The sequence below is a fragment of the Lytechinus pictus genome, chromosome 3 (genome assembly GCF_037042905.1).
Source record: "Lytechinus pictus isolate F3 Inbred chromosome 3, Lp3.0, whole genome shotgun sequence".
In the NCBI taxonomy this organism is placed as follows: domain Eukaryota; kingdom Metazoa; phylum Echinodermata; class Echinoidea; order Temnopleuroida; family Toxopneustidae; genus Lytechinus; species Lytechinus pictus.
The window spans coordinates 37414095-37429465 of NC_087247.1; the positions used below are offsets into that span (position 1 = coordinate 37414095).

Here is a 15371-nt window from a genome sequence, read left to right on the forward strand (position 1 = left end):
AACTATCATAAACAATACAAATTGTCACAAAATACCCAAAAATACGGCCATTCTTCACATACAGCAATTTCAGCTTTTAATAGACCTAAAACTGGCTTATATATGTGACATTGGATATTTACAAAAGATTACCCCATTTTCTCTAAAAAATATATTCATAAAATGAATATGTATAATGTTTACAATATCTACATAAGAATGTATGAAATATATTAATTTAACAAATATTAATGTAAAACATCAAAGTAAAGCGTACAGAAATTGAGTGAAGTCCTGCATTTACATAACTGATGGATGGTGCAAGAAAAAAAATGAACATGAAAACAAACTCATATTACATCCAAATCAGTTACACTGAAGAATCTTATTTTTGAAAACATATATGTAAACACATACAAGAAAACATATTTATATTTCAAAGAAATCCATATACACCTATTGCAAATTATCTATAAAATAACTAGTGACAATGCAGTGATGACATTTAAGGACGTTCCACAGTTAAAGTGAAATCCATGTCATTTTCACCAAACTTTGCACATAGATACTTCAGAACCTTAATATTCGAAATATGCAAAAATTAACATAGGTCCATGTGCTTGATTTTTTGCTATAGAACTTCAAAGTTCACCCAAATTGATGTTCTTAAGAATTGCGCATTCAAAAGAATTTGACATTTTTAGACCGTCCAAGATTACTACAATGAGTTTAAACCTGTATTACTCAGTCAAAATACAAGAACAATTCATCAAATTTCGCAAGAGAGTTAATAATTGTATCGTTAGAATGGAGAATATATTTATAGTGCTGTTTGTTTGCAATTTTAAGTTTAACAGCACTGTCAGTTCTTAAAAATGGCGTAAAAGATAACAAAATCACAATCTACAAAATGTGAAATTTCAGTAACAAACTACAAAAGTACAATAAATGCTGCACTTTATTCAAAATAAAGTTGTAGAGGAAGGTATACCTAAGAGGAACAAACATTAAAAAATAGGGGTTCATGAGCTTGTTTTTAAACTATCAGTATTTTTATTGGAGCAAATGTGCTTTTTAAAACACAAAAAATGCGCCGAATGCTTTGTATCTATGTGAAGAAAAAATCAAAACCACTCTACCATTTATTCAAACTCGGGGTAATACTCGTGATTCTTGGCAGCACTGCAGAGTAAAGTATTTTGAAATTGTAGAGAATCTTTTTTTGAATGGTCCATGGAATAATTCCATTTTTTAGCTTCATGAAATCTGCAGTTAAAGTGCAGAAGATGAGAAAAATCAGCACATACCCGCAGCTAATTAATCACCTGTTCATCCATTGTGACGTCAGCGCGCAGAGTGTAAACTATGCGCAGATCATAATGCGCACAAACATAACTGTGGAACGTCCTTAACTTAGAATTAATTTGTACTGCACATACTGATCACAGTTTGATCATTGACGAGAATGCTTTAAAGGTAAATTTATAACCCTTGAATTTTCAAACCCCCCTCTACCTCCGTGGAAAAAAGTATATATTATTTACCATTGGCTAAAGCCCTTTGAAGACTTTCAAAGCTACACAATATATGATAAAGTTTTATACAACAGACGAGAGAGTAATATTAAATAGCAAATAAGGGATTAGGCATTGTTTCAGCAAAAAATTATTGATATATTCATAAATATAACCTTCATATTTCTTGTACCTTACACCATTATTTAATCAAATGAATTTGAATAAAATGTGAAATAAGCATAATAAAAACTTGGATTTGAATATTTCAAATGAAAAATGATTTAAACCATAGCATTAGCTGCAACTTATCCCTCATTGACCAGAAGCACAAATTCATTAAAGGTCAGTTGTAATTGTCAAGTCCTTAATTAAGTGCACTTCATACACAACATCTGACTAAGGGATATGGTTACAATCATTAGTAAAATGTCTTATCACATGGATACAATATTGCACAACATAACAGTGATCCAAATATGGATCGTTATAATGGATGGTATTGCTATGGATTGTCTGGAATCTAATACCTTGATTTCAAACACTATCTTCTTATCCTGTCAGTACCAGTATATTTATACTGGCCTTGCTTCCCTTACGATGTATAGCTAACCACTATTAATCAAGTAAAAAGCCATAGAGTAATGATATGCAGCACCTACTATCAACAGGAGTTGAAGATATGAGTTCATACTTGGTATATCCACAATTTGAATTATATTTTCATGTATTTACAACTTCTAATTTAATTCTTTCGGAACGTAATATTGATCTAGTGAAACTATTTGGAAACACAGAGGGTTACAAAGAAGAGATAAAAGGAAATCTTGCAAAATAATTGTGTGTGGGTGCATATTGCATAGAAAGCATAAGGGACATTAATAACAAGCATTGTGCAAGGAGTGCATAATTTAATACTCGATAACAGTTTTTTGTCATCCAAATTAACAAAAATCATACACACAGGATTAATAATATAATCTGAAGTGAAATAAAAAGAAAATGGAGAATAAGTAAATATAAAGCAAATGAAAGATGAGGTTTATGTAAAAATGAATCAATAATCTAGTCATAAATAATATCCAATGTGAAGTAAAACTGAAAAATAAGATAAGTAAACTGTTTTTTTCATTCCCCCCAAAAAATTGAACCAAGGCTTAACTGTCACCATGAGTGGTTAAAATAACATGAACCCTATTACAATGATGAAATGTATGTTGTTAATTTCTCATTTCTACAAATGAAACATTGACATGAATCTCCATATTGCATACTTGTAACAAACCACAATTGACGGTATATATGAACAGAGTCTGAACAATGTACCATAGCTTTGTATTAAAAAAAAAGGTGAATTGACAAAAATCATTTGTGTTCTCTAGGGGAAGGCGGGGTAAGTTGAGCATAGGGGCAAGTTGAGCCACCACCCCCAGGATAAGAATGAATGAGACAGACATTATGGTGGTGTCATGCATTAATGACCCATTACATAACCCTTGACCCCATCACATTGTTTTCAACTTTGAAACAAAAAGTACTCTTTTTTAGAGGGAAAAATACAAGTTAAAGCCAAAAAAGTAAAAAAGGGTGTGAAATAGATCAGTGCTTTTTACTCATACACGTCTTAAAATATAATAAAGAAATAAGAACAATATTGTTAGTCCAGGTATGGATTCTCATTCTTGTCATAGTCTTTTACATGATGGATGCATAAAAAATGTGTGGATGTGAAAATATCGCATTAAGTTCGAACTGGGGTAATTTGAGCCAGCCAGCATGGGGCAAGTTCAGCCATGGTAATTCTTATGGTAATGTTTAATAAAAACAAAAAACAAACCTTAAAAAGCCATTGATATGCAAGCAGAACGGAGCAAATTCACATGACAGTTCTTTTACTTTTAGATGATGTTAGAATTTATAAAGAATTAGCTAGTGAAAAGACTTTAAATAAAAAATTGACATGCCGGTTCTTCCCGCATACATTTTGTACATAGTTTTTGTGGCTTAACTTACCCCAGAAGGTGGCACAACTTACCCCACAGATGGGGCAAGTTGAGCCATTTGACAGTTTTTTTTCAAAGGTCACAATGACTTTCAGTGTGGGGGTAGAAAGGTATATATAGGTGAAAAATATTTCCCAAGAATCAAACTTAAAGGGGAATCCAACCCAAATAAAAACTTGTTTTTATAAGGAAAACAAAAATCAAACAAGTTGATAGGTGAAAGTTTGAACAATATTGGACAAACAACAAGAAAGTTATGAATTTTTAAGTTGTAAATATTGGTAATCACTATACCCATGGATACTTCAAATTGGCCGCATATGGGATGTCATAGTGATGTAAGGCAAGGACTACTCTTCCATGTATTCCAATACATATTATGGCTAAAATGTCATTTTTCCCAAAAGTTTTATTTCAAATTATATTTTTCTTTCACGAGGCCATAAAACAATATACTACCTGGGTTATGTTTAGATTACTTCCCCAGGGGAATGGGTACTTAGGAGAAAACCACAAATTCCTGATAATAAAGTACATGGCCTATGGGAAAGTTGTCCTTGCCCCTTGTCATAATTTACTTACCCAGTTGCCAATTTGAAATCTACATAGTATTAGTGATCTCAATTCTAACATGCAAAATGCAAAAAGTGTCACAACTTACCCCGCCTTCCCCTACTGTATTATCTCTCTGACAGGTGGAAGAGGATACTTTTAATATGGTAATAATAATAATAATAACTCGCCTCGAAATAGAATATTTTTAGATAGATGGCGCTATATAAATGCCTTTTATTATTATTTTATATCTTTCTAAAATCTTTATTGCTCAAAGAGACATGCAACTTTTAAGGGGGAAATTGATCCAGATGTTAAGTTGATATCAATAAAAGCAGAAAAGAAGAATAAATTATATTAATTCAGGTTTGGCAAAAAAAATCCATCAAAGGAAAACATTTGAAGAATAATGAACTAAGATATCACTGCTATAGGTTTTTTTTTATCAATGGTGATTTAAAATAAAAGATTTGGCATCTAAGTTACAATCCAAAGTGTAACTATCTGACATACATGAAGAGATATAGCATGTCATTATTGATGTATGATTGTCAGAGCACAGTTAAAACTATTTGGATCTATCGATAACTACCACATTAAATCCACTTTATTAAAAAACAACATATTTATGTAGTTTATAGTGATAGAAACCAACACATCTTCAAGCACCCCCATCAACCTATTCCAACTACTGCTGACTTCTGTCACCAGTGCTTGGATTTCTTGACTTTGATCGACATTTAGCATGAACAAAAAAAATGAATGAAAACTATCTCTTCTTTTACTATAAATGTATTTCAAAAGGTCATAAGACTCGTACAAATAATTGAAAAAGAAGTTGTTTTTAAAATCAAATCTACCTGAATTAGAAATGACTATTGCACAGCAATTTTTCATACCAAAGTAAATAAAGAAAAATAGACTGTCATTAAAGGGAAAACATACATGTAATTTATGTGAAAATGTGTGTTTAATAACATACTCTAAATGAAGCACATGTACTGGTAGTATTCCGAAGGGAGAAAAGGTCTGTATAATCCCTATGAATACAGGGATAAATAAGAGTGGGGCTAGCATAAGACAAATACCCAAATGAAAGCAAAAATAAAAGAAAATGTGTTTTTGTTTCATTTAAATAATCATATGATCAAAATAAAGATATCGCACACTTCTGTGTTTTCTACACCCTGGTCTGATGGATTTGTCAACCTCAATAATCCTGATATTTCATCTCTCCTGGGTGTCAAGTGGCAAATGAAAATAAATGCCACTCTGAAGTATCCCCTTCACATCTTCCACACCATGAATCAATTCATTTGACATTGGATAAAAGCTTAAACTCATTTGATTGTTGTTAAGAGCAGCATTTTGTCAGAATCCATGGTAACTAGACTTTGCATAAGTTCAGGTATTCCATGGCTAAACAGAAGTAAAACTACAAATTTCATGATACCTCATGGAAGTAGAGGTTGGCAGCGACACAGAGAGCAATGACGCAGAAGCTGTTGTAGTAAATCAGCAATCTGAACTTCGGATCCACGTCTCCTTGTCTATACCAGTAAATCTGAAGAAATTGTGACAAGAAAAGAGAACATATTTTAGTAAAATACAGCATTCAGCCAGATCTTATTTCTCTTGAGAACAAATGATGGATAATGGTACGTGACGAAATGTTAAATGCTACATCCATATCATTCACATTAAAGTCAAACAAGAGAGCTTTTAACAGGCTTAAGAATTATTGCTTCAAAAAGAAATTGAATCACAGCCTACTCCATGTACTTACCAGCAGTATATTTCCAATGTAAACGAAGATTATACAGATAGAAAAGAAGATGTTGACTGGCAATGGAGGCCATGAAGGGAAGACTAATGCACTGATGAAAGTAACCTATAAAGGTAAAAAATTACAGAAAAATATTAACATAATTTTGATTAATATGATTTTTTGATTAAGTCTTTTTAGTAAAGGGTTTGTCTCAAGAGTAGTTTAAAGTACACTGTTTCACAGCAAGACCTTACCTAACAAATCATTCATCATAAAAAGTAGAATTATCACACAATACTCACAAAGTCAAACAACTATAAACTTAAAATAACACATCATATGAAAACAAATATTTATGAACATTTTCTGAGAAAAAAACCCAAAAGCTTAAAATTAGTAAACATATCATGATCACCACTTCAGAGGTCCATCTGATGTGTTAAGAATTTTTTTTTACCACAATCATAAAAAAGGTAACCATTTTGGGGGGTTAGATTTTCGCTTGCGAGGCTGCAAGCAACTACACTTTAAAAAACTACGGTCTGATAAAGCTTGCCACCTAGCAAGGGATAGGTTAATAAAAAAAGTTTCATGATTTTCATGACTGTGAAAAAAGGAATGTTTTTTTTTATATCATGAACCAAGCTTTTTAATGATATGATACTACTCATCAACTCGATTCACAGAATACACTCATACGGATTGTTCAATACATGCCTTTTCACTTTTGATTACATGATGCTTATTAAAACGCCATTTAATTGTAAAAGCTTAAACATATTACCAAGAATCACGACCATGTGACAATCAATAGAAATATGACATGAAAATTGAAATGAGTTTTCCAATTAATTTTGGTCTCATGGCAATGCTGATGAATTACTAGAACAAAAACGGAGATATAAAAGGGGTTACCTTGTATAATTTAAACCTTCTTACCGTAACTATGACAACCAAGACAACACCAACTATAAGGTTCACCACCCGCTCCTGAAAAAAAAAAGTTATGCACATATAGTAAATCAGATTTATATCAGATAATATCAGACTATTTATCATATAACACATAGCTTCAACATCTATTGATACAGTGGTCATCTGATCTACTCTGATTGTGTCATGTTGAATAATATTGTGAATTATAATTTTGCCTCTCTCAAATGAACTATGACCCACAGCTCAATTCTCTGTACAGTACATTCTTGTTCAGTGAAATTTTTTTTTAGCTAATTCAATCAAATTAGACAGGTTTTGATTTTATGACAACCTTCATAAAGGAAATGACTACCAGTACCATGTGCAATGCATGTTTATCTACCTGGTGAAATTTAAAAGAACATTAGCTTTGAATTTAACTCTCAGCCAATGAATTAAAGTACTAGTATGGTGTTGCTTCTGGCATCCATGTTCAGGTGAGAACACAAATCACTCGGGCTAGTAAACTGAGCAATAACATAAAGAGTTTATTAAGATAATTGATAGCCATCATATTAATGATAGCTTGAAATTCCCCACTATCAGGCAGTCAGGTATTGTGGCTGGTGTTGGAGCTCCTGCAACAAATTAACTGCTAAAATCCAATGGTCTACCTGTACGAAAAACTGGGCCCGGAGTAAGCACTAATATTGTACCCCTTCCAACCTTTGATACCTATATTATGGCTTGTTTAAATTAAATGCTCATGATTTCTACATTTCAAATTTGTTTCTTTGGGTTTTTTTCTCTTTGTCATTTTTTCTTAAATTTTCTCCTTTTTGTATCCCCTACATATGGTGCTTGGGGCATATACCCCATGCCCCTAGATACGCCCCTGATTAAATCTATACTTTGTGATTAACAAGGTAGTAACCCTCGATCTGGAAGTCGATCTTACCCATGTCTGAGTTTCCCCAAAGAGAGGAGTTTGAATGTCTGTATTGTAGGCACTCATCTCGGCTATCCACAAATTCACTTGTCTCAATTCATAGCAGATTCAAAAGTCCAACTTCTTGGTAGATGATATGAGACCTTCACATCAGACATGTAGATTCTGCACTGGATGAGATAAACAAATAATCTACAGTCAGTTATCCGCCATGGTTTACAATCTAATTCAAAATCAAAATTTTATTGTTCAAATGATATATGAAATAGAAACACTCCAAAAGTTCTTTTTGTCCTACTGATCATGGGCCCGGCAGCCACTGTACAGCGCCATATTGATGTAGCTCTATCCCTTGAATCGTAAAACCCTAAACAGGGTATCAGCAACTCCCATCTTTAATCATCTTTTGGTCTGATGTGGCCGGGTTTGAACAGTCTTTTATCCTATGTTGCAGAAAGTCTGTCATTGAACTCTTTCTTTCAAGTTGAGCCTTGGTAAATTTTGGTCTCAGAAGAAGGACAAGTTTATCCTGTTGTCATATTCAATTGTCCACATGGTCTATCACCAAATCAATCTAGGGGGCATTGAGACCTCAATAATGTGGACAAAAGCTCTCAGAGTAGGATTTCAGATTTCCAAGCACCATTTAAAAAAATCAACAGATATTCTATCAAAATTTTTACCTTAGACATAATTTGTGATATCTAAACTGTAATAACTAATTACTAATTTCACAAAAAAAAAATGTAAAGAAAAAAATATCACTAGAAGAATTTACCCTGCTGACAAGCCTTGCCATCATCATCGTGTGCATTTGTTTGTTACCATGGGTGTTAACTTTCTACAAATGCACCATCCGGTATATGCGTTTATGTGCTACTGTCGCCTACGGCTAGTATGAGGTCATACTGTGTTGAGTACCAATGAGGAGTAGGAGCGCACACCATGCACTTCCAGTGGCACAACAGTCATGATAGTCAACACAGCACAATGACTTTAAGTGATTATTGCTGATCTGTGGACAACTAGAGGCACATCAGTTTGTATGACTTTATGCTAACTTCTAAGGTATGGTTTCCTAGGATGAAATAAATCCCCAGACAAGATGCTATTCCTCGGGACAGCCCATTGCACTTGTCTTTAATTATGTTGTTAGGCCTATTGTTGGACTATTCTGGATCTGGAGCTGGGCTGCGCGCTGAACCATTTAGGTACCGTACCGGGGGGGGGGGGGGGGTGGCAGTCAAATGTATTGCTGTACATATGCGTGTTCAAATTATTTCCAAACTTACCCTAAACGAGTTTTTCTCTGTGTACAAAATAGCCCCCTGAACAAGTTTTCAGTGGGCTTCATTTACACATTTTGGCCCCTAAACAAGTTGTTGCCAGAATATGATCCCTAAACAAGTTTTCCTGTTTCCTAGGGTCGTTGCTTACAATGGGGAAGAGCCCAAACGCCTTTCAGAAACGAGGAGGAAAAACATACCTCAAACACGTTTGGCTAGTCTCACCCATGGGTGTATTACTGCCGCCGTGAACAGGAAAATTGAAGGCACGGCGCATGCAAAATTGCAACAAACTCCCACAAATTTAATAAGAGGATTTACAGAATCAAGTCCTACGAAAATTACCGAACGATGTGAAGTCAATTCCTCCTAATATGATGAATATCCCTCATATAGCGTCATTTAAAGGGGAATGAAACCTTTGGAACAAGTAGGCTTGTGTCAAAACAGAAAAATCAAAGAATAAAAACAAAGAAAGTTTGAGAAAAATCGGACAAGTATTGAGAAAGTTATGAGCATTTGAATATTGCAATCACTAATGCCATGGAGATCCTCCTATTGGCAATGCGACAAGGATGTGTGATGTCACATGTGAACAACTTTCCCTTTGATGGACTATAAAATACCCCCAAAATTTATCTGTTTGGTTTTTCTTATGGTGATACAAACTCTTTATCCATGATGTATTCTTTGAAAATCTGTATTGCATGCCCTCCTATAGAAAGAATACATGATCTACTGATAGATATGATAAAAAGAGGCAGTTTAAGTGAAATATATATACTAAAGTAATGGGGAGAGTTGTTCACAAGTGACATCACACATCTTTGTCGCATTGCCAATGTGAGGATCTCCATAGCATTAGTGATCGCAATATTCAAATGCTCATAACTTTCTCATTATTTGTCCGATTTTTCTCAAAATTTTGTTGATCTGTTTCTTTGATTTTTCTGTTTTCACACAAATTATCTTGTTCCAAAGGTTTCATTCTCCCTTAAGCGTTGACTTTTCTCTTTGACAAAATACGGAGCGAGCTTGGGATTTCCCAAATTTTTAGTCTGAGCTAAAGAGGGCCCGCGATTTATCTTCATATCAAAGACACTACAAGGGAAAGACTAGGCACAAAAACTATCTTACACGTAAATCGATGCACAGCGTTACGCTAAGTCGGCAAAGTGTTCAATCTTTTTACTGTAAAGATTTTGGTGGAACCTTAATTGATATACAAACAGTAGCACTTGCGGGGCTTCGTTCAAGGTACGTAGAATTTTCTATATTTTTTGTTTAATTTGTCATCGCTTTGAATATTTTCCAAAAAGTATTATCGTCAGCAAAAATAATATAAAAAGTATGTTTTTTAAGTTATTGCATTATTGGTGTCTCTATTTCATCAAACAATCATTGGAATTGTGCATACAATGAATCAAGAATCTAGTTTAAAAAACACCGACAAGCTGAATTAAGGTTGTGAATTCTCGCTATCCCAAATAGCGATTTTGCCGAGATCCGGGAAAATCCCTGTAACGCGTATTGCATTATGGGATAGCTTTTCGGTATTACAACTTCCTGTTCTGAAGTCCAATGCACTGTTTTGCCATTCAGATCAACAGTGCCGTCATGCACAACAACACAACGTCGTGGAAGAGACACGCGAAGCCATTTTCCAGGCCGAGGTAAGCGATTTTGCTCTTTTTTATGTCCTTTTTATATTAAAAAATATGTTAAAATTGAAAATGGAACGCTTTTCACCAGAAAAAGCCCTGGTGAGTAGCGGAACGAGTTTCGGCTATTATTCGCGTTATGAAGCAATGTTAACCGACAACTCTAAAATCCATTACGTAAACACGTTGGTGGTGCGAGATTAGTATAGTATGTATAATAACCTCGCAATATGTGTGAGTGGGCTAGTCTTAAAAAAAAAAAGCTTTCGAAAAAAACAACCATGTACCGTAGATCTAGACCTACCTAAATACATTTGACCGGTATCAGGACAACTACCCCCTGGACAATCACCCCCCGGACAACTACGCCCCGGACAATTACCCCCCCCCCCCCCCGAGGACAATTACCCCCCGGACAATTACCCCCGAACAATTACCCCCCGGACAACTACCCCCTAGACAAAGGGGTGCACAGAGTCATACGTCGGCCGTACGTTTGACGTAAGAAGTACTCAAGGCATTCTCGAGTATCTTGGAATCAAACGTACGCCGTAAGAAAGCTGTAAAATTGAGCTCCATCCATAGGCGGATCCAGGGGGGGCCGAGGGGCCCGGCCCCCCCCCCTATCGGCAGAGCAAAAAAATTAAGAAAAAAAGGGGGAAAGAAAGAAAAAAAGAAAAAATAAGAGGAGGGAGACGAGTGCAAAAAAAAAAAGGTCAGGGGATGACTTGGAAAATGATTAAAAAATATATTTCATGTCACTATATTAATTTTTTCGCTCGCGCTTCGCGCTCGCATAGCCTGTTCGATGAGATACACATCTTGCTAAATAGGCTGATATGTAGCTTAAAATGTCAAGTTTTGAAGTCGATATTACAAAGCATATTTCAGCTCGGACATTATTCATAATTTTGTTTGATTTACAAACTGATTTTTAAGTGCTCTGTTTAATGTCTGTTTTATGGTGTGAATATAACTTGCAGCTTGCGCTATGCGCTCACATTATTTGATTTGCCAAATTATATAACAAACTACTTAAAACCCCCCTTTTATGACAGTTTACCAAAAATTTCGTCTCACGATTTGCGCTCGCATTTTTGTTAAAAATATATCAACTCACAAATCCTATTCATGATTACAAAAGTGCTTAAAATATCCAGTTTTCAGGCCTCAGTGTCAACACATTTTACTCACTCATTTAGGCTTATTACATTAATAAATATGATAATAAAATTTTCATGAATTCTTAATGACTAAATTGTCCCTTTTCAGAAAAGAATATCGACAATATCACAGTTTCATATCGCGCTCAGGAAGAGGAATAAGAAAGTTGTCCTTAGACCTAGAATGTCAAGGTCCTAGGTCAAAATAATAATGAAGATATCAGCTCGCGCTTCACACTCGCATCATTTATTAAGTGCTTTCCACATCCACTTCACAATTACCATACACAATGCTTTAGATAGTGCTCAAATTCACCATTTTCATATCGGAATATCAAGTATTTTCCACTCGCGCTTCGCACCCGCATTGCTTTTTCAATGAGATTAATATCTTGCTGAATATAGGCTGATATGGAGCTTATAATATCAAGTTTCGAAGTCAATATACAAAACATATTTCATCTCGGATATCGAGCTTTCATTATTTTTAAATTTACAAATTGATTTTTCAAGTGCTCTGTAAAATGTCAGTTTTATGGTCTAAATATTAATATTTTCAGCTCACGGTGCTCGGTCGCATTATTTGATTTGCATAGGCCTACTTCTTTATAAATTCTTACAAACCGTCCTTAAAATGCACCTTAAACGAATTGTATACTATCATGATTGCCAATTTGTATAGAAAAACACTGTATTTGATTATGTCATATTGTTTACTATTTCATAAATTTGGTACTTAATTACCTACTTTAATGTTTCATTACTTTCACCCAAGAATAATACACACAAAAACACCTTGTAATTTACAAGGTGTTCTTGTGTGTATTATCTTTGCATAAAGTTTTTTAGCTTACTGTATTAAGTTATAAAGCCACATCTTAATCTGGAATGTGCACCAATTGTTTCATAATTCTTAGCTTCTTGTTAGTTGAACTGTTTTAAAATAACAGATTTATAGGTCTAATTGACAGTGTTAGTGTTGATACTGATAGTTGCATTATCGACTTTCAATATTTCTACCTATAAAGGTGTCTTTTTTACGTTTTTTATCTATTTGCCTGATTTCTTACCTGAAATTAAACCCAAATAAATATTTTAAAAAATCAGATCAATTGGAATCAGAGATATTCAGCATTTGTGATTATTATGACTAATCGTGTTCAATTGTTCTATGAAAACTTAGAATGAGGGCCAGTTTACAAATTTTCTGATGTATATATGCATAGCCAAACGGGAGGTTTCGGGTGCAAGCCCCCCCCCCCCATTTTTCATGATGCAGAAGGCGCCGCTAAACAAAAACAAAAAAGGAAAAAAGAAGAAAGTGAGAGAACAGGAGAAAGAGCAATATAAAAGAGAAAGAAAAAGTTATTAACGTAAGATAAAGAGAAAATATTTCGGAAACCTGTGCCACCGACCAAAACTTACAATGGGTCCCGCTTAATTCTAACATTGATGCTGGAGAGAAGGGGGGATTTTTTGAAGGTAATTGTCTGGGGGGTAATTGTCCGGGGGGTAGTTGTCCGGGGGGAAGTTGTCCGGGGGGGTAGTTGTCCGGGGGGTAATTGTCCGGGGGGTAATTGTCCAGGGGGGGGGTAAATGTCCGGGGGGTAATATTCCGGGGGGTAATTGTCCGGGGGGTAGTTATCCGGGGGGTAGTTGTCCGGGGGTTAGTTATCCGGGGGGGTAGTTGTCCGGGGGGTAGTTGTCCGGTGGGGTAGTTGTCCGGGGGGTAGTTGTCCAGGGGTAGTTGTCCGGGGGGGGGGGGGTAATTGTCCGGGGGGTAGTTGTCCGGGGGGTAGTTGTCCGGGGGGTGATTGTCCAGGGGGTAGTTGTCCTAGAACCCATTTGACCCCTCGATTGAAAATAGACCAGTCTTTAAAACCACCCTTTTTAAAAATATTGTTGTTTTGATACCCTACACCACCCATGCCATGGGTACATTACCGCCGCCGTCCACAGGATAACCACTTGCAATGCCTTTCGGGCTATATCTTTTAAATTAGCAATATATATGGATTTAAGATCAGATAAGCTTTGGATATGAAACTTACAAAACGATATGAAGCCAATTTCAATTCCTCTCTGTCTTTCTGGTACTTTATATCGATGATTTTTCTTGATGTCGAAGCAAGCATGGCGCCGATTCGCTGGTTTTCTCTATACGCACAGAGAGGGCGCGCAATATTATTTAATAAACTTGCTTGTTTACGTCGTTTACGTCAGATCAGCTGTACTGCTGGTTGCGTTCTAGGCGCTCCGCATTTTTTTCGCTGTTCAGCGTTATTTTATGATGTAGCGCCATCAGCGATTATACGCGACATGCAACCTGTTGATTTTTGGTACAATTTCCTATTATGCGCCGGCGACTTGAATCTAGACTGTTCGATAGGAAAAATTCGCATTTCGATTGTTGTTTGCGTAATTTCCACCGCAGTATTAGGATCGGACGGAGTATCTTAATATTGGCTGAGATTTGGAGGTAAGCGTTTAAAATCCCTTTTTATAAATACTTTTTAGCATATTTTTAAAATTGCATTCAATAATAAGATTAAGATGAATAAATTTAGTATATTGTGAAGATTTTGGCATGTGTCATTCTCTCACATTCGTGTGATGAATGAAAACGTCAAAATTTATTATGAAATGACATGCGTTGTGCGAGGTTAGTACAACTAACCTCGCATGTTGTGTGAGTGACCCTACACGGCCCGTCCAAAACTGAAAAACGCCCCTTTAATTAAAACGCGTTTTTTTGGTCACGCATGTGTACAGCAATATATTTGACTGCCCCCCCCCCCCCCCCCCCCGGGTGCCGTACCTCCTGATAGAGGTCCATGGTTTAACAAACATAAAACTACATGTATGGGCCACTATACACATACTTCAGGCGATGGTTCGTGTAGGCTCCATTACACTTCACTACCGCTACAAGTTCGGGTAGGTGTAGCGGAGGGTAGCGGTAATTGATAATCAGCTAGTGTAGTGGAGCCATAGAGATGTATACTAATTACGTACATCTCTATGGGTGGAGCCTACACGAACCATCGCCTGAGCTGAGGCGACACACACAGGAACATCACAGCATAATATAAGCACAGCCACAGGCCGTGCACATTTACCGCCACTCACATTTATCGTTCGTGAAAATCAAATTTAAGTTCTAAAAACTAAAATCTTTGCTCCTGATACGACGTATATTTACCTTACACCATACTTTATAGTCTGTTCCGTTGATTCTTAGTAAGTTTAGATGACGCAGTAAAATATACAGCGGCAATAGGGCCTTAGACTTAACTTAGAGGGGCCAGTATCAACAAACAGTCTCAATATTATTGGCAATATTATTCGCAATAAGTCACGTCACATGATATCATGATGACACATACCTGGGAATTTCCCAATCCCAATTTAAATTCTGCTTTCCTCTACTATCCCAACCCTAAATGTTTCGTATCTTGTCCTTCGTCATCTCTTCATTCAATTCTTCTTCTAATACTTATTCTATGTATAGCTCCATGCCCTTCCTCTTCTCCAACTCTCTTTCCTTTCCTTCAATCTCCTTTCCCTACCCTTCTTTT

At 35.7% G+C, this 15371-nt stretch overlaps 1 protein-coding gene across 3 annotated transcripts; it reads right to left on the reverse strand.

Annotated features, from left to right (window-relative positions):
* Window positions 1-50: 50 nt before the first annotated feature.
* LOC129257318 (transmembrane protein 243-like) lies at window positions 51-15145 on the reverse strand. 3 transcript variants are annotated; one of them, XR_010293070.1, is made up of 6 exons: window positions 14996-15145; window positions 7693-7853; window positions 6759-6809; window positions 5838-5942; window positions 4340-5615; window positions 51-2871 (listed from the first exon to the last, which is right to left on the reverse strand). XR_010293070.1 is itself a non-coding variant. In XM_064096964.1 (5 exons), exons 2-5 carry the CDS (start codon window positions 7747-7749, stop codon window positions 5496-5498), a joined length of 333 nt encoding a protein of 110 aa, XP_063953034.1. In that variant the 5' UTR covers window positions 7750-7853; window positions 14996-15145; the 3' UTR covers window positions 4260-5495. The 3 variants fall into 3 exon arrangements, 2 of the variants coding, with proteins under 2 accessions (XP_063953034.1, XP_063953036.1); XM_064096964.1 differs by lacking the exon at window positions 51-2871 and having other exon boundaries at window positions 4260-5615; XM_064096966.1 differs by lacking the exon at window positions 51-2871 and having other exon boundaries at window positions 4496-5615; window positions 7693-7848.
* Between the last annotated feature and the right edge of the window lie 226 nt (window positions 15146-15371).